We start from the raw sequence: 26,610 nt of genomic DNA, 5'->3' as shown, positions 1-26,610 counted from the left end.
TATGAAATAGACCCCTGGCAGCAAAAGGTACAAAGTAGATTATTTATAGTAAATAGCATTGATTAAGATACCATTTCTTCATCTTGTTCTTCCAGCAGAGAAGGGCTTATATAGACTCTGGTTATATCTTTGAAAAACACAGAACCAAGCAGTTTCAGCTCTTTCATTTTAATTTTATTGTTTTTTAGCCTCTTTATCTCACAATTTACCCTGAGAATATTGTGGATGGTCCATAATTGATATAATTCACTGCTTCATTGAGTTTTGGTTTCTTATTGTAGAACATCATCTGTTGCATGTTTTTCCAGGTGGGGAGATTGGCCTGACACCTTGTTTTGACACCCTAACCTTGGTTATCTCTGATGGTGAAGCTGGCATGGATGTGAATGACTGCTGTTATGATGGACTTCCTCCTCCTCCAGTACCACTTCATGATTCCTTTCCAGTATATGACCTTAACATCAGTGTATTTCCAGTGGACAACCAGCCACCATCCATTGCAATTGGTGAAAATCTTCCTCTTTATTTCTAGTATATTATCTTTTATCCTGAATAACTTGGTGTTGGCTAGAGGCTAGATTCTCAATATTTTCTAGCACCAAAAACTGACCAGACAGGGAGATAAACATGCAAAACTTTTAGATCATATCAATCAATTTTTCCACACAGGCATCTTTTTCTGCAGGCACAGTTTGCACCTTGAATTCAATTTCAAGTGCAAATCTGAGTAACTGCCCCTACCTGTTTGACTCAATGTGCAGATCAGGTAGTTAAAGATTCAAGTACTCAGATCTTTCCCCACTTTTCATTCTTGCAAGTGCCTGCAAAAAATTAGGCTGAACCTCAGTCCTTTGAAAATGTACTCCATATGCTTCTGTGTAATAAATAGATAGAATAATAGAAATGGTCCTGAACCAAAAACCTAGATCCAAACATCTCTGAACTTCACAAGAATTCAAAACTGAACTTGGATCCAGATTAGATAACACAGGGTTGTGCAAAACAAAAATATAGCTATAAATATCTCTCTACTTTACCTATTACTTCTTGGCATGCACTTTACAAACTGGCCTTTTCCATGTGAAGGGAGGGGGTAATATTTATAGTACTTCCACTTTATGCTGTTAATTAATGAAGACAAAGATAAGTTGCATTGTACAAGTAATTCATTTAATACATGTGAAGCCAGATTTTCAATTGTTCTTGCAAGGATCAAAAAAACAAATAGTAAAGAAAATAAGTCATCTTGTAGTTGATAGCCTAAATTTAATCTGTCAACAGATTCCATTGACCTTGATGGGCTTTGGATCAGGCCCATAGTACCTGTCATAAAAATACACTTTCTATGGACGTATCTTTTCTTTTATAAAGTCATTTTATAATGTTAATTACTGTAGGCATCATGTATATGTTCTGTATTGCAAATGAACTTTAAACATATGTATGGGTAGCTTTGTAATTTGCAGCCTATCACCCAAGCAATGTTCTGGAAATGAAGTATTGTCCCAGCAGGAAAATTAAACACCAATGCATGAAAAATTGCTCATTATGAGCAATTCGTAACAGCTCTCAGGCAATTAATGCTCTGACAAACAGAGGTAACAACTGATCTTGAGCAGCACATAAACCATACTTAATGGCTTATCAGTAAAATTGTTTTGTGATTTCCTCCCCCTACCCCCCACTCACCTGCTTACATGATGAGAAAGTGGAGTTGATACCATGATTAGAAAACATTTGTACCAGCCTGTTTGTAGTGCAGTTTCCCATCAGCTATTGTGCCAATTTCTTTAGTAAAATACCCCAGTAAGTTGAGTTAAATAATACTCATCATCATATCATTTGTCTCTAGGTGCCATGTTTGTTGTGGATGAGGGTTTCTCAGCTGTTATTACCGCTAACAATTTGTTTGCTACTGACCCCGACACTGCAGCAGATGACTTAGAGTTTGTTTTGGTTTCTCCTCCCCAGTTTGGTTACATTGAAAATATACTACCTTCCCCTGGGTTTGAGAAGAGCAACATTGGTATAAGTATAGGTATGTGTAGACATAAGGGCAAGAACACCAATACTGTACATGTTACATGCTTGGCTAATGGACTGCCAGGCAGTAGGCTGATGTGTAGTCACGGCAGGTGTATGCTTTAATTTAGTCTTTATTGGGAAGGCAGGTGTACATAAATAGAGAACACTGAGGCTGTGGGTGGCGAGGAAGAATCGGCACTCAGAAAAATTAAGCATATTTAGATTTACACATTTGAGCTGCAGTCTGTGTTAGAAATGACAATATATTAACCTATTTTCTCTACTCTGCCACTTCACATTTCTTCTGTACTCCCTCCTTCCACACACACACTTCTGTTTTTCATTAGTAAAGTACTATAGGCAAGATTTTTAAAAACAGATGCCTCCAGATAGGCTCTAAGCCTACATTTTCAAAAATGACTAGTGATTTTGGTTGCCTCGATGTTGTTTTTTTTTGGGTGTCCATCTTCAGACACTTTAAAGGAGCCTAATTTTCAAAGCAGAGTGTGGTGCACTTTCTGAAAGTCAGGGTTCTTACTGGTGTTTCAGGTTGGGCACCCCTAAATCACTAGTCACTCTTGAAAATGTAGATAGGTAGGATTTTCACAAGGCTCTAAGTGACTGAGTGGCACAAGTCCCAATGACTTCCAGTGTTTTTTGTGCTCCTCAGTCATGTAGGTACTTCAGAAAATCTCACCAAAGTCCCTATTTAGGCAAACCTTTTTCTGTCTACTTACTTGCATTTACTCGTTTAGGGCTAGATTGTGCAAACCACACATCTTCCATAGTGAGGGGTGGTGTAGAACTGCAGTATCCCAGAAGGAGAATCATGTGAGGCATTTGGTCTCAGGAAGATAGAATGCTTCTTAAAGCTCCCCAGTATATGGGGGGCAGGAGAGGTGAAGCATGTGCCCTGCTACATCCTTTCGCAGGATGCAATATATGCCCCCCATGGGTGTGTTTATACAGCCTGCAACACCAAAACTCCCAGTCTGGGCCAACAGACTTGGGGTAATGCAGCTCACACTAGTGCTCTAAAAATAGCTGTGTAGACAGTGCCTTGAAGTTGCAGCTTGGTTGATGAAGCCTATGGAGGGGGGTGGGCTTCAGAGCCCACCCTCCAGTCCAAGCCACAACTTCAAAGCATTGTCTAGATCAGTGGTTCTCAGCCAGGGTATGGGTACCCGTGGAGGTTTCAAGGGGGTTCATCAACTCATCTAGATGTTTACCTAGTTTTACAACAGGCTAGTGCAGTCAGTACAAACTAAAATTTCATACAGAGAATGACTTGTTTATACTGCTCAGTATACTCTACAGTGAAATGTAAGTAAAATATTTATATTCTAATTGATTTATAATATGGTTAAAATGAGAAAGTAAGCAATTTTTCAGTAATAGTGTGTGGTGACACTTGTATTTTTATGTGTGATTTTGTAAGTAAGTAATTTTCAAGTGAGGAGAGACTTGGGGGTGCGCAAGGCAAATCATACTCCTGAAAGGGGTACAGAAGTCTGGAAAGGTAGAGATCCACTGTCAACCCGAGTTGGGATGCTCATTTTCATGGGCTATGTAGACATACCATGTGCGGCTAGCTAGCAGAGCTGGCTTGTGATTGGCAGGAAAGCAGCCATGGTTCTTCCTTCCCCCTTCCCATATTCCCTTTGGGCACTAATGTATCCCAGACAAATAAAGAAGCAACAGTCTCTGTGCTACCTTGAGCATCAGCTCACCTCTTATACATGCTGCACAAAGAGTGGGAGGAGAGGCTTTTTATTTCTGTCACTCTACTATACTCTCATATAAAGGCCAGACAGACGTTGGCTCTAAATGAAAAAGAAATCTACACAAAAGTTAAGAAACTGTGATGTAGATCTGTTCCTGCCTTGCCCAATTTACCTAAGCCACTTCCCTCATTGGACTGATCATAAACAGATTTGATTGGTTTGGGAGGGCCACTCTTGGCTTACATCTACAACTGCAGTGTAAGAAGCAGCAAGACGCTGTTCACAGTGATGTGAGATTACCTCTGTTGGAAAAAGTCTGAATTTCTTTTTGCTCTAAGCCTCCTGAGCTAAGTTGGATTTGAAAGAAATTGAACATGACAGGTCAAATTCATTCCTGGTGTAACTTCACTTTGAGATCGGAGAATTAACATTTCTCCAGGATGGAAGATGTGCTCTTTAGGCTTGGTCTGCATTTAAAAGTTAGGTCAACATAGCTACATCGGTCAAGGGTGTGAAAAAAAACCCACTCTTGTCTGACATAAATATGCTGACCTAACCTCCCAGTGTAAACACAGCTATGTAACAGACGAATGCTTCCATCAACATATACTTAACTTCATTTGGGGAACTGATGTTCCCATACTGATAGAAAAAATCCTTCATGTGTCTACATTATGGAATTATGCCAGTGTAGCTACACAAATGTAATTATGCCAATATAATCTCTATAGTGTAGACACAAACTCGGTGTGTTTTATTTAGGGCCCATATTCCCTTGCTTCCTCAGCATTAAGAATGCTTAAAGATATGTAAAACCCAAATTATTTGTACCTGGAATGAGCATGGATTTACAAGTGTTTAATGGATTACAGTGTTTGTTAAAAGGGAATCCGAATAAATATGTTAATTTGTCATCTCTTTGAATTCTCAAGCTTCATTTCAGCTGAAACACCTGAAAGCCTTGCATATAAATTATGTGCAGTCCAGGCATGTGAGGACAGAACCAACTTCAGACCAGTTTATGATTTATGTCACTGATGGGAAGCATCATTCAGTGGAGACTCCATTTTATGTCCTGATCAACCCAACAAATGATGAAGTCCCAGAATTCATAGCAAGGAACATAACTGTAAGGAAAGATACAAAATACTAGATATCTAATGACTTTCTATGCCAGAAAAAATATATATAGCCAGTGGCTCCTTTTTAATATACATATTAGCATCTTTCTGAAACCTATCCCCTTCTTTTAGTCTGCTGAGTGGAATTCAGCCCTGTGCAGTGAAACACAAGGCCTATTCAACACATAAGTCTCATATCAGCCCTTAAAATAAGGTGTTAATGATGCACGGGCCTTGTACTGGTGCTCTGCACAAGAGTGAATTTCACCAATTACCAACATTAGTAGTGTTTTAACTACTTACGTGAGCAGACTTGATTTATTGTAATGTCTATGTATATTTATCTAACCTCTTGTATGTACATGTTTTTGTATATACACACATAGATGTAGCTCCAATATTTTTCATGACCCCAAAATGCCCAGAGCTAAAAGCCACTTCACTGATGATTTGTATGATTCTCAGTTTCCTTTACAATAATCTGGTACAAGAAATTGTCATTGTAAAAAAAGAACTTTCCTGTTGACCAAAAAAAAAAAAAAAAAGGGGGGTGGTGGATACATAGGATGAAATCCCAGCCCCTGTTGCCATTGACTTCAATAGAGTCGGTATTTCACCTGTCATCAATCCCAAAGAATTGATGTGCAATTGTGTATATATGCAATGTTTTACAATATTAATTTTTTTCAAACTGTGTGGATCTGCCATGTAACCGCCTCTTAATGTATGTAGGAGTGGTTATGGTCATAAGCATGACCATGTAAAAAGGGCATCTTCTTATTCATTACTGGCCAGATTCTCAGCTTGACCCCAGGAGAGAGAAGAGAATCAGGGAGCTGGTTTCTTGTGTTCTGTTGATCTATAAGGGGCAGTTCCTGCAAATACTTACTGTGAGCATAACAACATTTACTACTGTGAATAGTCCCATTGACTTCAGTAAGGCTGCCAAAGTAGTAAGCACTATGCTGGTAAGTAAGTAAGAGCTCAAAGAATCAGAGTTTTAAACAATAAAAGAATCTTTGCTAAGGAGGTGGAGGGTTGTTTTTTCCTTTTGGTTTCAGAGGCACCTCTGATGAATGGTGGGAGGGACCTAGCTGCTCTCTGTGAGGGAAAAGGATTCCATTTCTGAAAGAAAAAGAGAAAGAGAGAAAGAAACTACTCTTTCTACAGAAAAATCATGGCAATTGTTGCTTTGTTTTGTTTTGCTGCTCAGGTGCAGGAGGGCCAAATGAAAGAACTGGATCCCTCTGTAATCAATGTGATTGATCTGGATGTACCTCAAGATCATTTGATGTTTACCGTTGTCCAGCAGCCCCAGCATGGATTCCTCATTAATGGAGTTTATGGCAATGATATTATGAGTTACAAAAGATTCATTACCAGTCACCACAATCGTGAACGTCCTGTGCATGACTTTTCCATGGAGCTTCTTAAGAACGGTAAATGCAGCATTTCTTTTGCATCAGTCCTTTTGTTCCTTTAAAAATTCATACCAGACAAAGTAGCCTTGTAAGAAACATTCATCACTTATTCACCTGGCCTAGCTATAGTTTCATAGGAAAATTTAAGAATAGCAAATTAAATCTGAGAGGCATATTCTGAGTTCAACATATTTAATCCCTTGGGAATCTCTCAAGAAATTCGTTCTGGGAAGCCTGCAGCTCAAGTTTCCCATAAGGACAATAATACAGTTTTCTAACCCTTAGTGGAGATCATCTGCTTTGGAAAATGAGAGGTCTAAAATGTGCTAGCCAGTATGTTTTAATTAACACTTTTTAATGCCACTTAGTATCTGCTCTGGTCATTTTTAAGAATGTTATGTAGTCACGGGTAGAAAATTGCTCTACGTGATAGAGGTAGGAGATGGGGCTCTATTGTTAACCATGACCAGCTAATTGAAACCTGTTTGTCTACTCTGATATTCTGGAGAACAATGAAGTAATTAACATGATTTCAATAGATTTACACTTATGTAACTCAGATCAGAATTTGGGCCCCAGAGCACCGAGGACAAATATATTCTCCCTCTGTTTTTATAAGGTCACCCATCACCATTGTATCTGATCTCCTTCCACAAAAAGTAGACACAAAAATATCAGGTACTCATCCTACATTCCTCAGTCTTTCCTAACCATTCCGTCTTTCCTAGTCACCCCATGTCAGTTGTGTGACTCCTCCCCTCTCTTTTTTTAGAGACCTTACCACTTCAGTACCCTTCCACTAAAGTTTCACTGCAAAGAACTGCAGTATGACCTCTCTATCCTCCTTTGTCTAGCCACCTGCAGGCCACCCTAGCCTGTGCCATTCTGGTGGATAATCTGGGAACCAGCTTTGGGACAGTTGTTCAGATGTGACCTAGCAAATGTCATTGTCCTAGGCCTGTTCCCCTTGTATGTTCATTCAAACATTTGACTTAAACAACCAGATCTTGAGTGTTAGCCACTGAGGAATGAACAGCTGTGCATTGGTTAAATCATGGACCTACATGTGAAATGGATATGGTACAGGGAAAAACAGCTAATTCAATTAAGTGAAAATAATCTGGATTTAACAAGTAACTTTATGGAGTCATGTTTTGTTTGGCTTTTTAAATGCACTAGATAAATTTTGCTCATTTAAATCCTTGCAATCCTTTTGACAATGTGTAAATGAGACTGAAATACAAAAAATGACAATGACAGGTCTCATTTTTCTCTAAGAAAATATGATGTTTTATTATTTTTAAAACAATTTTTTTACATCAATGTAAAAAAAACTTTATGGAAGTTGGACCTATTGCAGTGATAATGACATAAATATGTTTACTCTATCCATTATGCTTATTTCTCCATTGTTCTAATTAGAGAGGAAATAGCCCAGATCATTTACTTTTTTTAATTACTTCTCCAAAGTTTAAGTATTCACATGTGGGGTTTGATTATCGTTCATTTGCATTATGATGGCACCTAGAGGTGCAACTGAGATCAAGTCCCCATTGTGCAAGGCACTGCACAAACATGACAGTCCCTGTCCTACAGAACAGGCTAAGTGGACAAGACAGATTAAGGGTAGTAGAAAGGAAGTAGATTATTGTTCCTTTTCAGATTGGGAAATGAGGTACAGAGAGATTAAATAACTTGCCCAATGTCACACAGAAAGTCTGTGTCATAGCTAGGAGCTGAAGCCAGATCTCCTGAATCCCCCATCCACTGTTTCAGTCACAACACCAGTCTTCCTCCCTAAAGATGCTTCCTCCCTACAGATCAGTTAAGACACAGAGGAGTGAGCTCTGACCATTTTATCCCCTAGTCAAGTAGAAATTTTAAATTGGGGTGGATGGGACCGGATGGAAAAGTTTTTACCTTTTCAGAACACAGATAGTTTGGAAAGGAGTTTCATTCTTTTAACAAGTCATGCTGCTCTCTTCGAGTTGCTGGTGTAATGATAGATTAATGAACAGCTGTTGCTTACATGCCTTGTCCTCTGCTACCTGAAACAAACTGACTGTGACTAGAAGACATGGTGGGTTGGGGAGAGGGGGAGGATGATGGAGGCAGAGGGACATGTCGTGAAAGAGATTTTGAAGGAGACAGATTTTATTTTTTCTCTTTTTTTCCCCTCTCCCCAGGAATGAGGCTGATGTACATGCATGATGACTCTGAAAACCTCACTGATGGTTTTACACTCCAGCTGTCAGATGGGAAACATAAAGTCCTCAGAACCATTCTGGTAAAGATCATCCCAGTTAATGACGAGAAGCCAATGTTGAGCAAGTAAGCCACATGTTTCTATTCCAAATTGTGGGATGTGTTCAACAGTGATCAAAACAGCAAAATAGTGATTAATAGGGCTATTCTGCCATAAATAGCCATAGACTAACGCCACAGAAATGTTCCTGCGTGTGCCACCATAGGACTGTTTAACAAGAGCATTTCCAATCAAGATCACCATTGACAACAAAATGCCTAAATCACAAAGTTTCTTTTCATGTTGGTTTTTTATTTAATAATAAACAGCTGTTGTGATCTATATTTAGGCACATATTCATTTTGTCTTCTAGACCTTGGTTAAAATATTGTTTAAAAGCAACCCTGATCTTTGTACTCCCTCTGCTGGCCAATACATACAGTGGGATTTACTTTAGCTATCCAGCTATCTCTTTCTCCTGGCCATTGGTGACATGTTGCTATGGTACATATCAGCTAACACTGTGAAAATAGCCTAGGATTTGGGGATTGAGAAAGAACCCATTCTCTATCATCTGAGATCACCCCATGCCACTAAAAGGCTCTGTAGAGTTACAGAGTAAGCTCTGAACATTCATAGTAGATTTTGTTTTTTAAAAATATTCTCTCTCAATCATCATTCATCTTCCAGTCAAGGGATGAGTTAACTTCCTCCCCTCTCCTCAAAACTGTGATTTACAAATTAATTAAACTCAGGATAATGCTATATGGAGGAACACACATGACTGATGTTTCACTCTGACTCCTGATCTTTTAGAAGTAACTGCTGCAGTTGCATTTAAAGCTAATATGATCTGTTTTTAATTTGACTAGGAGAGTGCGGGAAGCTTTCCACTGACATGATTTAATAGTAGCAGGTTTAAAACAAACAAAAGGAAGTATTTTTTTCACACAATGCAGTCAACCTGTGGAACTCTTTGCCAGGGGATGTTGTGAAGGCCAAGACTATAACAGGGTTCAAAAAAGAACTAGATAAGTTCATGGAGGATAGGTCCATCAATGGCTATTAGCCAGGGGGCAGGGATGGTGCCCCTAGCCTCAGTTTGCCAGAAGCTGGGAATGGGTAACAGGGGATCATTTGATGATAACCTGTCTGTTCATCCCCTCTGGGGCACGTGACATTGGCCACTGTCAGAAGACAGGATACTGGGCTAGATGGACCTTTGGTCTGACCCAGTATGGCCATTCTTATGTTCTTATGATCACTCTGTGAAAAGTTCCATCCTTTAGCTGCTGATGGTTATTGGAAACAATATTTCTTAAACTGCTAGAACTCCTTGCTAAATGCAGAGGCATAGATTTTAAGAATGTGTATCTTCATCAACCCAGACAAAAATAAGGAATATAAAAGTTAATTTTACAATTACATGTGTACTATATATCTCGCAATGAGCAAGAGTAGTGACCATAGCTCAGAATGCAGGGTACAGTTTACATATTAATAAAATGAAATGATGTAATCATAGTTACTGATCAAATATACCTTGATGTTTTTCTTGTTTGGATAAAGTTCAGTACATCATTCCCCACTCTCTCTTTGGAGTGAGGTATGGAGGTGACTGCAGATAAGTGTATTTAGCCTTCTATGCCCAGATGAACCCAGAAACTGTGTTGCTGCCTTGACAGGCAGTGATTAGATCTTATAATTAGTCCTCCCCAGTGAGGAATCTTGTTCACCCTTTGATTTGGGATCACCTTTCCTCCCCATTTTAGTCCCATTCTCTTTGGGGCAGAGGCTATGTTTTACCTTATCGCTGGTTGGTGCCTAGTACATAATTAAAGTTACTGGCATACAAGTAATAAATAATAACAATAGTAAAATTATATGAAGAGAGAGCTGCTAAGAGGCAGGGACTAGCTGAAGGGAGGGAATCAGAGAAAGAGAGAGTGAGAATTAGGCTAGAGTAAGTCTCTGGAGGAATTTTAAACCATTTTGGGATTTCCATCCTACCTGACTCTGTATTTTCTTGTGCAATGGCAGCCACAGACACCAATGAGCAAAAGGCTGTAAGCAAAACCTTACAGTGATTCGATCCTGGAGGGCTAATGGAAAGTCTGAGGAGGGAAGCATAGGCAACCAGCAGAATGGGCCTCGGTACCTCGTGTGAGCTCTTTTTCAGGGCTCAGCCAGCCAATGATTGAACAGCCAATGAATTAAGACCCCTAAAGGGCCAATGACGCACCTATTGGTATGTCCTGTGATAGCATCATGGCCACCTTGTTCATATTGCCCCTCTAAGGCAACCCAGATAATGACTATGGAGGGGGGCAGAGAGAATTGATTCCTGCTGTTACGTCCAAAGTTGTTTCAGATCTGTTTCATTGGTATTGCTTTTCACTGTTGTTATGAGAAATCAATCTTCTCTGCTTACTGTTGTGCAGATATGTGTTCTCCTTTAGTCATTCTGCAGTTATTATTCCTGTCAGCTTCTGGGTTATCCATTTTCTGGCAGTAGTATCACTTGTTGGAAAGATTACTTTTCCGTTTTCACATCAGTGCATGAGGTTTTTCTTTTTTTCAGGAAGGATGAGATAGAGGTGAACATGGGTGAAACCCGAATAATTTCTAGTGCTATTCTGTCAGCCGAAGATAAAGACACCCCCAGGGAGAGAATTTACTATTTATTTGAAAGAATTCCAGAAAACGGGCAGCTTCAGCTCAAGGTTAGTCTTAAAGTACTTTAACAAAAAGCAAGCAAGCAAACAGCTCTCTCTTGTTAGAACAAAAAGAAGCGGATTCTCTTTTTATCCTGAATGTCTTTCATGTTTTGGAATACACTGCTGTGATGAACTGACTTGTGTAGCTGAACCGTGCAAAATAGTAAATCAGAGGTTTTGATACTAGGATGAGGTGAAGGGGAAGTTAAAACCATGGCAGGATCTTCATGGGATGGTGGTGGAGATCCTAGAGGGGAAGAAACCCAGTGGGAGGAAGAGGAGAGAGAAGAGAGAGACCAAATGGGGGGAAAGACCAACCCCAAGGACAGAAGATGGGAGATATTTTAGGGACCAGGAAGAGAGTGGAAGGAGACCCCACAGATGAGATACTCCCCAGTGGTGCAGGAGAGAAACTATCAGTGAGAGAGGAAGAAATAGATAGAGAAAGGGAAGGTCATAAAATAAGTGTTAATGAGAGAGAAAGAGACACTGAAAAAATAGGAATAGAAACAGGAGGAAAGAAAAGTATTGACCGAAGATGAGCAATCAGAACAAAAAGCAAGGCAGACATACTACCCTTTTCTTTGTTATTTGTTATGTAGAAAATTGGCTATTGTATTCCAGGTAGCATGATTCTGTGAAACAAGTGGGGCTTGGTTCCGAATGACGGTGTTAGAAATGGGAGCCTAGTGCCCTATACATCAGGGAGGGGAATAAGTTGCTAGGTAGATTCTGGCTTCTTCTAATATTTTATTTAGGTTTGTGTGCGTGTCTAGCAAGAAATATATGAGTGTGTCTGAAGCCCGTGGTTCTGGTGTGTTGTGCTTATTGGTATTTTAACGTTATTTGGTCCAGCAGCAGCATGTTATGCTGGGACACAACTCCTGCTCAATACCACATATTCAGATTTTGGCTGCTCTAGCGTATTTGTTGTTAAAGACCTTGAAACCTTCTGCAAAGCAGGATATTATACCTGACATTTCAAATTTTTCCAGGGAAGGACTCTATGGCTCCCTAATTCTCCCTGCCTCCCTCTAACTCCTCATAGGCTCCTCACTTATGCCTGGCTGGCTTTGGGCCTGAGCAGAACTAGGAGTAATGGCATGAAATGGAAAATGTAGGCTGAATATGAGGAAACACTTCCGAGCAGTGAGATCTGTTTGGTTCTTAGCATCTGCTTTTCCCCCAGCTCTTCTGGCTGCTTGGCTACAAAGCTCCTGCCAGCTACTGACCCTGAAACCTCCTATTAGGAAGGAGGTCCAAAGTGTGAAATGGGAATACAGGTAGGCTATCACTGGCAAGGGTGTAAATAACTGAGCAATATCTACTAACTGAGCAAAATTAACTTGGGAAAACTTATGGAATACTGTCTGGTTGCTGACAGATTTTTATTCTTTCTAGGTAGGTAGGGATTGGGTGATGCTCCAAACTGCAATGAAGTGCACCCAGGAGGAAATAGATATGAACCTTGTGAGATATGTGCATACAGGTGCTATGGGGTCCAGGAACCAAGACAGCTTCACATTTCATCTGTGGGATGGGGACAACAAATCCCCAGCACTGGACTTCTACATAACTATTAAGGATATGGAAAAAGGTAAAGATGTGGGTAATTTTGCATTCTACCATGACTAATTCTTATACCATGACAATCAGAAATTTTTTTTTATTATCATTTATGATCCACTCTTAGACCTTAACCCTTTAATGGGCAGGGTCCAATTGTCTTCAGTGGGGCTCCAAGCCTGCAGTAGCAACTGCCTGAATGGAATTCATTGTGGGATTGGGTCTTTTAAAATTATTTTTGAAGAAGGCTTCCTAAGATTTCAAAAGGTTGTACACTCAGTTAATATTTTATCCTTCACCTCATAGGACCTCAAAGTGCTTTAAATATAGACTAAACTGGGCTGACAATATCTTGGTAAAGTGGGTATTATACTCATTTTGTACATGGGTAAACCAAGACACAGAAAAATGGTAAGCAATTTCTTCAAAGCACGTAATAAGAACAGCAAAGCTGGGAGGATGGTATGGTTCAGGACTCCTGACTCTCAATTTAGTGCTATAACTATGAGGCCTTACTTCTATCATTGGATTTGTATTACAAAATATGTTACCTTTATTGTGGATTTATTCTTGATGAATGCGACATTACACAATCACTGTTTAAAACCATGAATTCATCTACCTACACTAGGTAGAAACAATAGGTAAGAGAGAAATACAGATGTCAGTATGACACTTTTAACTGGGTATAATGTATCTTGCAGGGAACATTGCTGTTTTCGTAAGGCCACTTACTGTATCTAAGGGGGACAGAGGTTTCTTGACAACTGATGTTCTCCTTGCAAATGATGGAACTGAGAAACCAGAAGAGCTCCTCTATGTGATAATCTCGCCACCTCAGTATGGACAGATAGAGTATGCCAGCTATCCTGGAGTCCCTATTACAAGTTTCAGCCAAATGGATGTAGCAGGTCAAGCAGTCTGCTATGTCCACAGTAGCAAGGCAGCTGCTCCTCGAGATCTGTTCAGGTAAGCTCTGAAGAATTCCTTCTTTTTTGTTACTTTGACTAATAACAAAACTTATGGAAAGGTGGTAGTGATGGTGCTGGTAGTTAGCCAATGTTTATATGACAAGATGTATTACCTCCATCTTGGACTTAACCTTGACTAACACTATGTGATCACTACTCATCCTTTAAAACCATGAAATAAGAGCATGGGCTATATTAATCTGCCTATAATGGTTCAAACATTGTTATAACATGCAGATATACATGGCTGATAACAACTACGTCAGGAGAGTGAGCCTCAGTAACGTCCCTTGTGGAATTTCACCTTAAACTATAAAACTTTCCTTGTTAATTGTACCACTGGAATTATGTTCTTCTGTAAGAAGAGACAGGGCTGGGATGCACATTTCTTGTAATACCTGAAATTCTTCAGAACCATGTGTTTTTTCAACTATAGGTTCTTTATATTCCCTCCTGAAAAAATAGATTAATTATTTAATTTCTCTTTCTATTTTCCACACCACACTCCATCTGCACCAGTACAATCTTTTATCACTAATAAGGGCAAAAATCCCCAGGACTGCAGGTGATGCAGACTGTATCCCTTTTATATTGAGGTATTGAGATCTTTGTTAATTTTCGAAGTGCTGTAGTGTGGATTGGAAATCCATCCTTACTATACCCAGACCAGATGTGAACAGTAAGCAGCAGCTGAAAGCACATGCATGTTGTTCAGTGTCATACAGTTTACTAAGACCCATGGAATTCCCAGGTCTTCCAATTTCACTTGGAAGAGAAAAAGTCTTTTGACTGTGTTGAGTGAAAGTTTTATTTAAAGGGCAAATTTTTAGCAAAGCACTACACTAAATGGCTGGCTTGATTGCTGGGGAACTGTGTGAGGTGAAAGAATCGCCTTTCATACATCCCACATTGTCTCCCCTGTAGAGGACACATGGTAGTAGGAGTTGCGTAGTGTCAAAGATACAAGAATCTGAATTAAAGTGGAGCCTTCATCTCTGGCAATCCCTTCTCCTTTCCCCCACCGCCGTCACGGGCAAACTGGGAACTGCCAGGAAGCTGAGCTTTACACAAAGGGTATCCCCCACCCCTCCCACCCAGCCTCTGCAATCCTGTCCCCTCTCTGTGTGTAGCAGATTTGCCCTAGAGAAGGCAGGTGCTATAAAAATCCCTAAAATAGAAAGTTTAGAGCATCGTATTCATTACATTTATCTCCCTCAACTAAAGTTTTCTAATGGTTCATATTTTCTGAAGGTTGCATGCTGACCCATGTTTTCTATAAGGTTTCCCATTGGTTCCCGCATTCTTTTGTTTATTCTAGATGGGAACCTTCAGCTTGGGCTATCCATCAGCTGTTTATCTATGGTTTTAAGATAGGTGATTCAATCCATAATATCTCTCTGCCTGAGTTATAAACATATCTTGATTATCTCTCTGGTTACAAAACCAGCTATAATAAATATACTAATAAGGTAGCCAAATTACATACTCTGACAAAGTTCTCTTTTCTGAGTAGTCATGAACTAATTTAAATACCTTGGTGCCTGCTTAATACATCAGTTTGAAGCCTCATATAGTGTAATGTCCCTCCGGAATTTTTGCCAAAATTAGGATGATTTGCTTCCAGGGACCAACGTAATAATATCCTGGGTGGGTAAGATCAAACTTATCAAAATGTAAATTTTCCATTGTCTGTCTTCTATATTCCAACACCTCCCTTTTGGTACACCACCCCAAAATCTCTCAGGACTTATATCAAACATTTAGCTGATTTACACGGCAACAGCATACATCATTTATTCCTTCTTAGTACTCTTGTCCTAAGAAACAAGGAGGCCTCACTTGGCCTAATATGCAATTCTCTTAGTGCGCCTCTCTTATAAAATTCCTCAGTTGCCCAGGTCCTCAGCTGGTAGCATAACTCCACTGATTTCAGTAGAGCTACAGCTGAGGATCTAGATCATTACTATATTATTTTTTAGGATGGCAGCTCTAATTGTATCACTTTTAGATAAAGTGCTCAATCTCCTGGCATCACACCCAATTTCTTTCATCCTAGAGTCAGTGCTCCCACCAAATCATTGTCCACACTGAGAATTTGGGTTCAGATTTCTTGATCTAGACTTAGATGGTTCTTTCATGCCTCTTGCTCCAGCCATTCTTTGGAACAGAGTGAGTGACTGTGTCATGCAGTTTAACCATTTAACTAACTTCTGCCTTAACCTTCTTGTTGTGAACAGTGTTATACAGTGGAAGAGTAGCGTACGTGACCATCAGTAATACATTCCCTGATACATAAAGATTGTGCCTTCCCCTTTTGTGCTCTGCTTCTTATTTCAATGCAATAGACTTTTTTTTAATCTTCAGTAAGTGACATTAATTCTACCACAGGCTTTTTGTATTCTATAGTGATTCTTTCACATGCTAATGATCATTAATCTATTCTAGTTCCACAAGACAAGGAAATAAATAAATAAATACAACAGAATTTGCACACAAAAGTTTGTCACCTTCAGAGCCAGCTTGGCAGTCTAGTGACAGTGCATTTGATTGTCACATGAAGAGTCTAGGTTCAGGTCCTGAACCAGCCTCACAAGCCAGCAGAGATTGGTACTCTCTGAAGGCAAAGTGTCTGGATGAACAGAGTTCCGGATGGTGGTCATAATTTACCTCAATGGGCCATAGAAAAGAAGGGTGCAACTAGACAGAGATTCACTATTGCACACAGCCTTTTGGGGATGGGAGTGTTAGACTGATTAAAATGCAGATAATGTTCCGCAAGAAATATCGATAAGCTTTGAGTAGAGCTGGCTGAGAATTGTCCATCAAAATGTTTGGATTTGTTTTTTTGTGTTTTACAGAAAATGGGATTTCTGCAATATCCACATTTTCCACAGGAAATTTTCAATTTTGCCAACATTTGTTTATTTTCCCTTGGGGAAAATCAAATTAAGTATTTCACTTTGGGTTACCCAAATCAAAATATTTCAGTTTGTTGAACCAAGCAGAAACATTTAGTTTTGGGTCAGTCTATATTAATTTGCCTGAGCCTCATGGGAGTTGTAGGTTAGATGCTTTCATGTCCCCATTCTCCTGTGTGGGCTGGTGCTCTCAGGTTGGGCTTCATCACCCATGATTCCCTTGTATGACTAAACTGCTATAATGCCTTGTGGGACTTTTATGATTGCAGTATATCCTGGGTGATGTAGTCCAGCCAGGAAGCCTGGCCCAAAGAAGAAAATGAGGCCATGAGGCAACCAAACTACAAACCAAACTATCTGGCTCTGTGGAGACACAATTCAACATTGAACCAAGCTGAAATGAAATGTTTAGAAATTTCTGAATGAAAATTATCTGAACTTTTCATTCTACAAATGAAAGGTCAAATGATATTTTGACCTTTTGTCCCAATTTGAAACAAAATCAAACCTTGAAATGTTTGAATTTCGTATAAGGTGGAAATTCTGATTCTCAATCAGCTCTAGCTGTAAGAGCTGTTTTCATGATCACCTATTTCCATAACAGAGAATACCAAGCATTTGTTAACTTCCTTGGCAACTCTGCATGTAGACAAGCTCTAAGTTTTCTGTCTGGACCAGTGGAGTAGAACCAAATTAGAATTAGAATGTTTGGTTTAATAGAAGTAAGATTGTGGGCAGTTTTTTTTAAAAAATAAATATGCCAGTTTGAATCACTGTAATTTACGTTCCTTTCTGTTATAATTTGGCAAAGAATTTGGTTGTGTATAGGGATATAAATACTGCAGTAGATTTTTAAAAAACAAGGAATGGTAACATTAATTATATGGAGCGGGGGCAGTGTTGTGGGTTAAATGATCAGATTTTTACCTTCCGCTAAAGTAATTTCTTCTATAATAAATTTCTCTGTATTGTTTGGTGCTTCTGGCCTGGAAGAAAGATTTGGCAATGCTTGTTTGGACAGATGACTTCAAATGATTAGCAACCTGACATCAGATGCTGGCAGCAGAATGCTAAAAGAACATGCTAATATCCTCCATTTTGACACGCTGGCTCGATTTTGTAATGAGCTGGCTCTATTTATGATTCCATTTTTATCTTTTAAATGCCATGACAGATGGCAGGTTCTGCAGCCAACTCTATTGCCATGGAACTTCAGAAAGCATAAAACCTTGGTAATGGTAAAATCAAACCATGCGACATGTCCTCCTAACTAAACCTGAGAGTTGTCCCCCAAATTTCATCAGAGTCATGAGAATGTTGGCTGCTTTTCATTCCTAGGGGAAAAACAGAGAAGCAGTAAACCTGAAATAAACAAAAAACTGAAGTGTAGAAATAGGAAAGTGTCGCAATAACTACTTCTTGGACACAGCCTGCTTCATTATCTGCCAGATCAAGTTACATCTGCATTGTAATTTTTAGCCTTATTTATATATCTAAGATGGTCACAGAACCTGTCCAGTGTCCTGTAGAAGATTCTAGACTAATTTTTCATACACATGAACTGTTCTTCCTAAATCTTTTTTATTAAATATTGGTTTCAGAGATTTCTCAGGGTACCTTCCAGGGAGACCCCAAAAAGGTGGCTATGACAATTTTCACCCCTCAGCTGTACTTTTCCTGTCTCTATAAGGCCAAAAAATGGTCTTGTACAACCACGAAAAGTGTTTTGTACTTATCATTTGGTATTCTTCCAGCGGTATATCAGATCCAGCTAAATTAGCAATAGTACATCCCCTTTACCATTGGCACAGTAACTTCAGGTCAGTACAGACAGCTGCCTCTATGTTTCCTGCTGGGAATTCGCCCTCTGTAAACATACTTCTAACTCCTATATAGTCTCTGGCCTGCCTATATTCATTCCCATCTGTCTGATGGCGTAGTGCCTGCTTACAAATTGGTCAGCCCCTAATCATCGGGCATTGGCATAGGCAGTGAAGGGTTTTAGTTGGACAGCCTGTATAATACTGCAAGCCATTTCCATGACCTATGAAGATCACTTCTAAACAAGGTGAACCACAGCAATCCTAGTTCTGAGCTTTTGGTCCTTTTAATATTTCTCTGAGTTCAGTTTACACGCCTCTCAATCTCCAGATCAAGGCGAAACAAATTATCAAAATGTTGACTATTCCTTATTTGGCTTATGTAAAATGGCAGTCCAGTAATGAGAGGAAAAAGTGGCTAGCTGAGAATATACCTATAGTTATGTCTGAAATATCAGTTGTACTTTCCCATGTTAATTTATACTTGTGAGCATGATAACGTATGCACACAAAGTGCAGTATATTTTGGGGGGTGTGGTGGGAGTAAAGGAAATATATCACCACAGGGAACAGCTCTTTGCAAAGCAAATCTTTCCACTTAGGTAGATAGTGTAGTCCTTAGTGCACATTGCCATCCTCTGGGATTTGAACTGAGGACCTCTGGGTAAGAGCCATACCACCAGGCTATCCAGCCACTTGAGGGTTAAGCTGTCTAACTGAGGGGAAAGCCTTTGCCAGTTAGGTAATGACAAAAATAACTGAATGAAAATGTTGGCAAGTGAGAACCTTTCATCAGCATTGTGTGTAGTTCATGCACAGAAAATTTGCAGGGTAGACATACCCTAAGTAATATAACTATCCCCCATTTGGTCTGGGTTTGACTCAAAAGAAAAGCAGGATACTGTCAGAAATCCAGTTTTTGATGTGTGTTTCAGAGTCACCGTGAGGCAAATCCTTTAGTAAAGGTGTGTATTATCATTTCATTTCAGTAGATGGTGAATCAAGAACACATGCTGAAGGCTGCCTTGCCTCTCTTTGCCAGATTTATCATCAGCAACGGATTGAAGACTAAACATGGAACGTTCGAGATCATGCTGGAGACAGTGGATCAAGCTTTGCCCATAGTGTCTAGGAACAAGGGGCTAAGATTAGTGGAAGGCACTATGGCACTCCTTTCTCCTGATGTCCTGCAGCTTTCAGATGCAGACACTTCCTCAAAGAACCTTACTTTCCTCTTGGCACAGCTCCCTCAATATGGCCATCTGTGCTACCGAGGGGCTGTGCTGCTGCAGCACAATTTCACTCAGCAAGATGTGGACAACATGGACATGGCATATAGACATGGAGGAGGGGGTTCTCAGATTGACAGATTTACATTTGTTGCAACAGATAGGACTAATGAAGGCTTCATCGTAGATGGGAAGGTGCAAATGGAGCCTGTGGCATTCACCATTCAGGTAAGTATGGCCAACAGGCCTGTTTAAAAAAGATGAATAGAATAATGTTAATTAATAGGTATAAAAATACTGGCTCCAATGGGAATAATGTGAGTGCTTGCTTGCTGCTCAGTTTCAGGGACTCAGCAATTTAGGATTGAACTGGTAGGGATAGGCTAATAGGATAATTAACCAATGGAACTCATTGCTTCAGTAATACCCTGTGGCAAGAGTTAAAAAAATGATTAGACATAAGAATAGGAAAAAAATGCAATCTTTGTTACACTAATTGAGATGACTGTTTATAAGAATTTTCAGTCTTCAAGCGTTAAAGCCCCAAAGTTAACCCTAGCTGTGGTGAGGATGAAATCCCACATTTTCCCAAAGGTATATTGCACAGTAAGCTGTACTTGATATGGTGGGGTGGTGTTAGGACTACTGAAGCATCTGTCATGGGCCACATCCAGGAGAAAATATTCAACTTGAAGTCTATAACTGTTCTGTGACAAAGGTATGTTTTACAGCTCTTACAAGAATCTATTCAAACTTCAGCCCCACCCTAGAACTGAACCAGACCCTTTCATTCAATTCTGTTCCATTAGGGAGTCCTCTGTTCTCACCAATCTCAATGCTTAGCTCCCTTTGCTTCCAAGCTGAATTTCCATCCTTCCCTGGCTATGAATTCTGAATCCCTATCAGTTGCCTCCCATTAGCCTGACCCAGTTCCTCCTTTCCATAGTGTGATCTTTCCTTTGGTCTCTGATTTCCCCCACCTTTAAAGGTTCTCACAGTGTCAGCATTAGGCCTAGGTGCCTCTGCTTTAAGTTCTTATATAATCTGGCACTTTTAGCATCTGGTGGCCAAGACAGCATTATATAGCAAAGCATGAGAAATGTCAAAGTACAGATTTAGCAAAGAGGCTTCTGGGCCTCATAATTCCTATTCACATGGAAGATGGATGGGGATGAGGAAAGTAGTTTCATGAGAAGATCATGGGATGCAGGAGCCACAGGTTTGATGGCAGGAAGGCAAATCATATGGTGAGGGATGGAGATGTGAAGGTAGCTCAGGTTGGGGAGGATGTATTGACCAGGTCAGTGTGTGATATTACCAAAGCCTTGAGTCAGATTTCAGGTGGTACCTATGTACTCAACTTTTCTTTTTTGAGTGCAGGGGAAAGTCTGATTCTGTGAAACAAATGCACGTTTGTTATTTCTAACCTTGATTCAGGTGGACCATTTGGACAAAACTGCACCAAAAATTGTTCACCTCCATTGTTCTTCAGATGTGGAGCTCCTGAAAAATGGCAATTATGGGATTTACATTACTGCCAGGTCTTTGAAGGCATATGACCCCGATACAGAAGAGGACCAAGTCATTTTTAAGATTTTACGAGGTCCTCGTTATGGCTACCTGGAAAATATAACAACAGGTAATATGTTCTCTAACCTCTTCATACGACAATCTAAAACATCTTGAGACATACTGGGGCAGATTTCAGACCCTGTGACCCTATCAAAATATAGGACCACTCAGCTGTGGTAGAACAAACTGAATTCTAATTCTAGACTTCTTTGGGAGACTGGAATATGATAAGAAAGTTCCAATACCAGTACCCAAATACAAGTCAGTGATGAATTCTTAAACACTTTGGTAGCATATTTTGTAGCTACAATTCAAGAACTGCTTTTTGCAAATGAAGCTTGAAACATGAGTGTAAAAACGGACAAAGCCCCGATATATCACAGACGTGTTATAAGCTTAATGGCAGGTAAAATAGTGAACAACAGAAGCTAATCTGTACCTAGGTCATTTGATGCAATCTTACCTGGGAACTATATAATTGGGTGCGGGGGAGGAAGGGGGTAGTAAACACTGCAGTGGCACTATGCAGAGGAACGGGTAGTTTTCTGGAAGATCTATGTATTATGCTGCAGAATTATAAGAGGTAATAAAGAAAAAGTTCTTTAATAATCAATTCAAACCATGTGGCTTTTGCTAACTCTTGTTTAACTGGATTTTGATTTATCTTAATGTTTCCCCTCTTTCCCAGGTGGATTTATCCAGGAAGGATTCAGCCAAAAGGATTTAAATGGCAAAATCATACTTTATGTCGTCAATCCATCCTGGGAGGTGAATTCAGACAGCTTAGAGTTTCAAGTCACAGATCCCACCGGAAACTCTGCTGCCCCCCAAACGTAACTTAGATTTTCTATTCTAAGCAATTCAATACATTGTGCATGACTTGTGCATTGCGACCATTTTCTGCCTTAAGTCAAATCAGCCATTGGTGGTTTTGATGCTGAGGGAAAAAAAATGCGTATACAGTTTCACAGGTTCATATTGCAGCATTTTTTTCAGAAAACTGAGAAAAAGAGTAAAGAGATATTCCTTATGAATGACTGTAAAAGAACAGGAGTACTTGTGGCATCTTAGAGACTAACAAATGTATTTGAACATAAGCTTTTGTGGGTTACAGCCCACTTCATCGGATGCATAGAATGGAGCATATAGGATGTTCCATTCTATGCATCCGATGAAGTGGGCTGTAACCCATGAAAGCTTATTCTCAAATAAATTTGTTAGTCTCTAAGGTGCTACAAGTACTCCTGTTCTTTTTGCGGATACAGACTAACACGGCTGCTACTCTAAAACCTGTAAAAGAATGTGGAAGCTGTTGTCATGGGGTAAGAGGGAAGGTCCTTTCATGGATAAGTTGTCATGGGATAAGAGGAAAGGTCCTTTCATGGATTAAGAACTGGTTAAAAGACAGGAAACAAAGGGTAGGAATAAATGGTAAATTCTCAGAATGGAGAGGGGTAACAACTGGTGTCCCCCAAGGCTCAGTCTTAGGACCAGTCTTATTCAACTTATTCATAAATGATCTGGAGAAAGGGGTTAAAGTGAGGTGGCAAAGTTTGCAGATGACACTAAAATGCTCAAGATAGTTAAAACCAAAGCAGACTGTGAAGAACTTAAAAAAGATCTCACAAAACTAAGTGATTGGGCAACAAAATGGCAACTGAAATGTAATGTGGATAAATGTAAAGTAATGCATATCGGAAGAAATAACCCCAACTATATATACAATATGATGGGGGCTAATTTAGCTACAACTAATCAGGAAAAAAAATCTTGGAGTCATCGTGGATAGTTCTCTGAAGACATCCATGCAGTGTGCAGAGGCAGTCAAAAAAGCAAACAGGATGTTAGGAATCATTAAAAAGAGGATAGAAAATAAGATGGAGAGTATCTTATTGCCCTTGTATAAATCCATGGTACGTCCACATCTTGAATACTGCATACAGATGTGGCCTCCTCATCTCAAAAAAGATATACTGGCCTTAGGAAAGGTTCAGAGAAGGGCAACTAAAATGATTAGGGGTTTGGAACGGCTCCCATATGGGGACAGATTAAAGAGGTGAGGACTTTTCATCGTGGAAAAGAGGAGACTAAAGGGGAACATGATACAGATATATAAAATCATGAGTGATGTAGAGTAAGTAAATAAGGAAAAGTTATTTACTTGTTCCCATAATACAAGAACTAGGGGCCACCAAATGAAATTAATGGGAAGCAGGTTTAAAACAAATAAAAGGAAGTTCTTCACACAGCGCACAGTCAACTTGTGGAACTCCTTGCCTGAGGAGGTTGTAAAGGCTAGGACTATAACAGGGTTTAAAAGAGAACTGGATAAATTCATGGAGGTTAAGTCCATTAATGAATATTAGCCAGGATGGGTAAGGAAGGGTGTCCCTAGCCTCTGTCAGAGAATGCAGATGGATGGCAGGAGAGAGATCACTGGATCATTGGCTGTTGGGTTCTCTCGCTGTGGGGGACCTGGCATTGGCCACTATCGGTAGACAGGATACTGGGCTAGATGGACCTTTGGTCTGACCCAGTATGGCCATTCTTATGTTCTCATGTTCTTATGTCCTTTTAGATTGAAGAAATACAAAGGAACAGTTTTCAGTTAAATGCCACATTTCTCACAGTACATGACCATGCGCGTGCATGCACCCACTCTTATTTTCCCCTTTACATTGCCCTTTCAGAGAGGTATAAAGGGACCTTAATGTAAATGAGAATGAGGCCCATAAACTTAGAGTTCAAATACTGCCTTGGACCAGGTTGTCAGCTTCACATACATGCTCTTGCAGCTGGAGGTCACTCTAGGCCTTTACTGAGAGCAATGGCCTTTCCAAAGCAACAAATAGAAAACATCAAGTAATAAAAACTCTATGGGCTATATTTTTCTTGGGTAGATTGAGGGGAGAAAATACAGGGACCCTCTTCTTCCCAACATTTTAACAGGCACCCACTGAAGTTTCACCTTAACCTGTGATGAACCCATGAATCCCGTGTGTATGTGTATTAGTTGATATGACACTGGGGAATCAGTTCATTTGTTTCCCTCATTTCAGCTAAAATGTTCTCTTCTAACAATAACTAATGAAGGAGACAGTATCACTTTGGAAGTAAATTAAGCTAACCTGAATCAAGACCATTTTAATTCTGAATGAGAATGTCCATACAGGGGTTTAATGCAATTTAACTTATTTAGTTTACATTCACACTTTTAGTTAATTCAGCAAATGAGCAAAATTCTATGTGGCTAGAAATGTTTCTATTTTATTTCTGAAAATTCAACCGAGTGTTCAGCCAACTTGTTTAATTTGAAGTGATCAAGAAAGATGGCCAGGACTATCCTACATGTGCTACACTTGGTGTCTACAAACCAGAGCCCGTAGAATTAAAACAGAAGGGAAAAGAGAGGTGGTTGATTTCACAAGAACTATCTGAACACTGCTTCACCATGGAGTAGTGAGAAAAGGCATGGATAGTTGGGGTTGAAGTTAATGCAGTACCAGACTATGTCAATAGATGTCTCTATAGTCAACCTCATATGAGTATGGCTAACCTAGGCACTTTGTTATAGCACTATACATGCTCAAAGATGAATAATCATTGTACACATTTTTTCACTATGTATATAAAGGCCACTTACCACCATTTTGATGCAGCCAACTCTGGGGTGGAACCTGGGAACTATTGTATGTCAGTACCAATGCAACACATCTTTTTAGGAAGGAAGCTGAAGAATAACAGCTTCTCACACTGAAAATTCAGGGGGAATTTTAGAGAGGTAGAATGTATAGTAATTAACTGGACTAGAGTTTGGCCGGGATACAGAGTGTTCGTTTTTTAATGAAAAACTCGAAATTTAACATTGCATTCAAATGGTGGAGCTGGGTTTGTTTGAATGTGTAACACTCAAAAAACTGTGGTGACTTGAAAGTGCATATCATTTCAATAAAAGCACAAACATTTATTTGAATGATGCTGAATTACGACAGGATCAGACTTTGAACATTTTCTGAAATGTGGATAGGCTGAGGTGACTACTCTTATTCCTAGTGCTATACAGTGTGCTTTACAATATATGAAAAATTAAAGATCCCTACCATGTGACTCGTAGCATGTAACTTGGGCCTTCTTTACACTGGGGAAGTTTCCTGGCGTAGTTTCCAGAATAGCAATATCTATTCTGCTATATTTGGTCTGGTATAATTTAGCTATTCCAAAATAACTCCCTTGTATTGACAATGAGTTCTGAAATAAAAGTGATTTTATTCAAGATTAATTAGGTGAATAAAATCATCTTTATTTTGGAACTGAGTGTTCTCATGGGGGAGTTATTTCAGAATAGCTATATTGGAATAGTATTTGTGCTATGGCTATGCCAGGCAGTTTCCTCATGTAGAAAAGCCCTGAGACAAGGACGATACTCAGGAAATCACATCAGATGCAGTACGGTGTAAAGACATTGCCAAAGAGGAGGTCAGTGCAGGAATGATGGATGATTGATATTGGGGTTTCAAAGCACTCACCAATGCATCCTCAGGGTCCCAGTGCTCCACAGAAATATGCAAAGGCCTCATTGCTCTTCTTCAAGGCATACATTTATAATATCAATTTTTATCCTTTAAGCCTCTGATGTGAAACCATTTCCAGCAGCTCCCACACTAACATTACACCTGGTATTATAGACAGTCTGTACATTACAGACTTTTCAAATTGGTTCAGAAGGGGGTTGTTTTCCCATTAGTGCCCAAGGCTCTGTGTGTGTGTGTGTGTGTGTTTAACATCCAGTAGGACTAGAGATGGTCATCCAAAAGTTTGGAAGCTTTCTAGATAATGATTCATAAGTGGCATCCCTGAGGCATTCTCTCATTTCATCTCTGATTCTTCATTTACCCCCTTCTTTAAGCTCAACCCTTCAAGAGGGCTCATCCCATGTTTTTCTCCACAACCATTCCCAGCTTGTGACTTTACAAGTCCAGCCCAATTCCCTCCTAAGAGATTCTATGGGGCATTTTAGACAAGATTTGAATTCAGCAATTTGTGGAGGTTGGTTGGAAAGGCAGCCAGAGTAGCCTGTGGGAGGAATGGGGCATGCTGAGTGGGTAAGGGGGCTGGATCCGGGCACAGCTGTAAGAAGGAAGAGGTGATGATGCAGGAAGAATACTGGAGAGTCACAGTAAAAGAAAATTCAATGGAGGGAAGAAACAATTGCCTTATCTGAAATCAAGCAGGAGAGAGAGTCTGGCTTAGCCAAACGGCTCTTAGGATCAGATCTTGGTCC

The 26,610-nt window shown here is 39.7% G+C and overlaps 1 protein-coding gene across 7 annotated transcripts in view; it reads left to right on the top strand.

Moving 5' to 3' along the window:
- The window catches only part of FREM1 (FRAS1 related extracellular matrix 1), a 102,210-nt gene that overhangs the window by 47,978 nt on the left and 27,622 nt on the right, over nucleotides 1–26,610 (top strand). The window contains exons 17-27 of one of the 7 annotated variants that reach the window (XM_030567431.1): nucleotides 309–506; nucleotides 1,853–2,038; nucleotides 4,682–4,878; nucleotides 6,084–6,309; nucleotides 8,478–8,622; nucleotides 11,118–11,259; nucleotides 12,655–12,850; nucleotides 13,524–13,788; nucleotides 19,571–19,985; nucleotides 21,195–21,396; nucleotides 22,018–22,162. In XM_030567431.1, coding sequence (XP_030423291.1) covers nucleotides 309–506; nucleotides 1,853–2,038; nucleotides 4,682–4,878; nucleotides 6,084–6,309; nucleotides 8,478–8,622; nucleotides 11,118–11,259; nucleotides 12,655–12,850; nucleotides 13,524–13,788; nucleotides 19,571–19,985; nucleotides 21,195–21,396; nucleotides 22,018–22,162 — 2,317 coding nt within the window. Of the gene's footprint in view, nucleotides 1–308; nucleotides 507–1,852; nucleotides 2,039–4,681; nucleotides 4,879–6,083; nucleotides 6,310–6,910; nucleotides 6,970–8,477; nucleotides 8,623–11,117; nucleotides 11,260–12,654; nucleotides 12,851–13,523; nucleotides 13,789–19,517; nucleotides 19,986–21,194; nucleotides 21,397–22,017; nucleotides 22,163–26,610 lie in introns of those variants that run through there. The other 6 variants (XM_030567432.1, XM_030567433.1, XM_030567434.1 and 3 more) reach the window with 6 other exon arrangements.

Source organism: Gopherus evgoodei, chromosome 6 (genome assembly GCF_007399415.2).
Source record: "Gopherus evgoodei ecotype Sinaloan lineage chromosome 6, rGopEvg1_v1.p, whole genome shotgun sequence".
NCBI lineage: Eukaryota > Metazoa > Chordata > Testudines > Testudinidae > Gopherus > Gopherus evgoodei.
The sequence above is the reverse complement of the archived record's forward strand: the minus strand, read 5'-3'. Positions and strand labels throughout refer to the sequence as shown.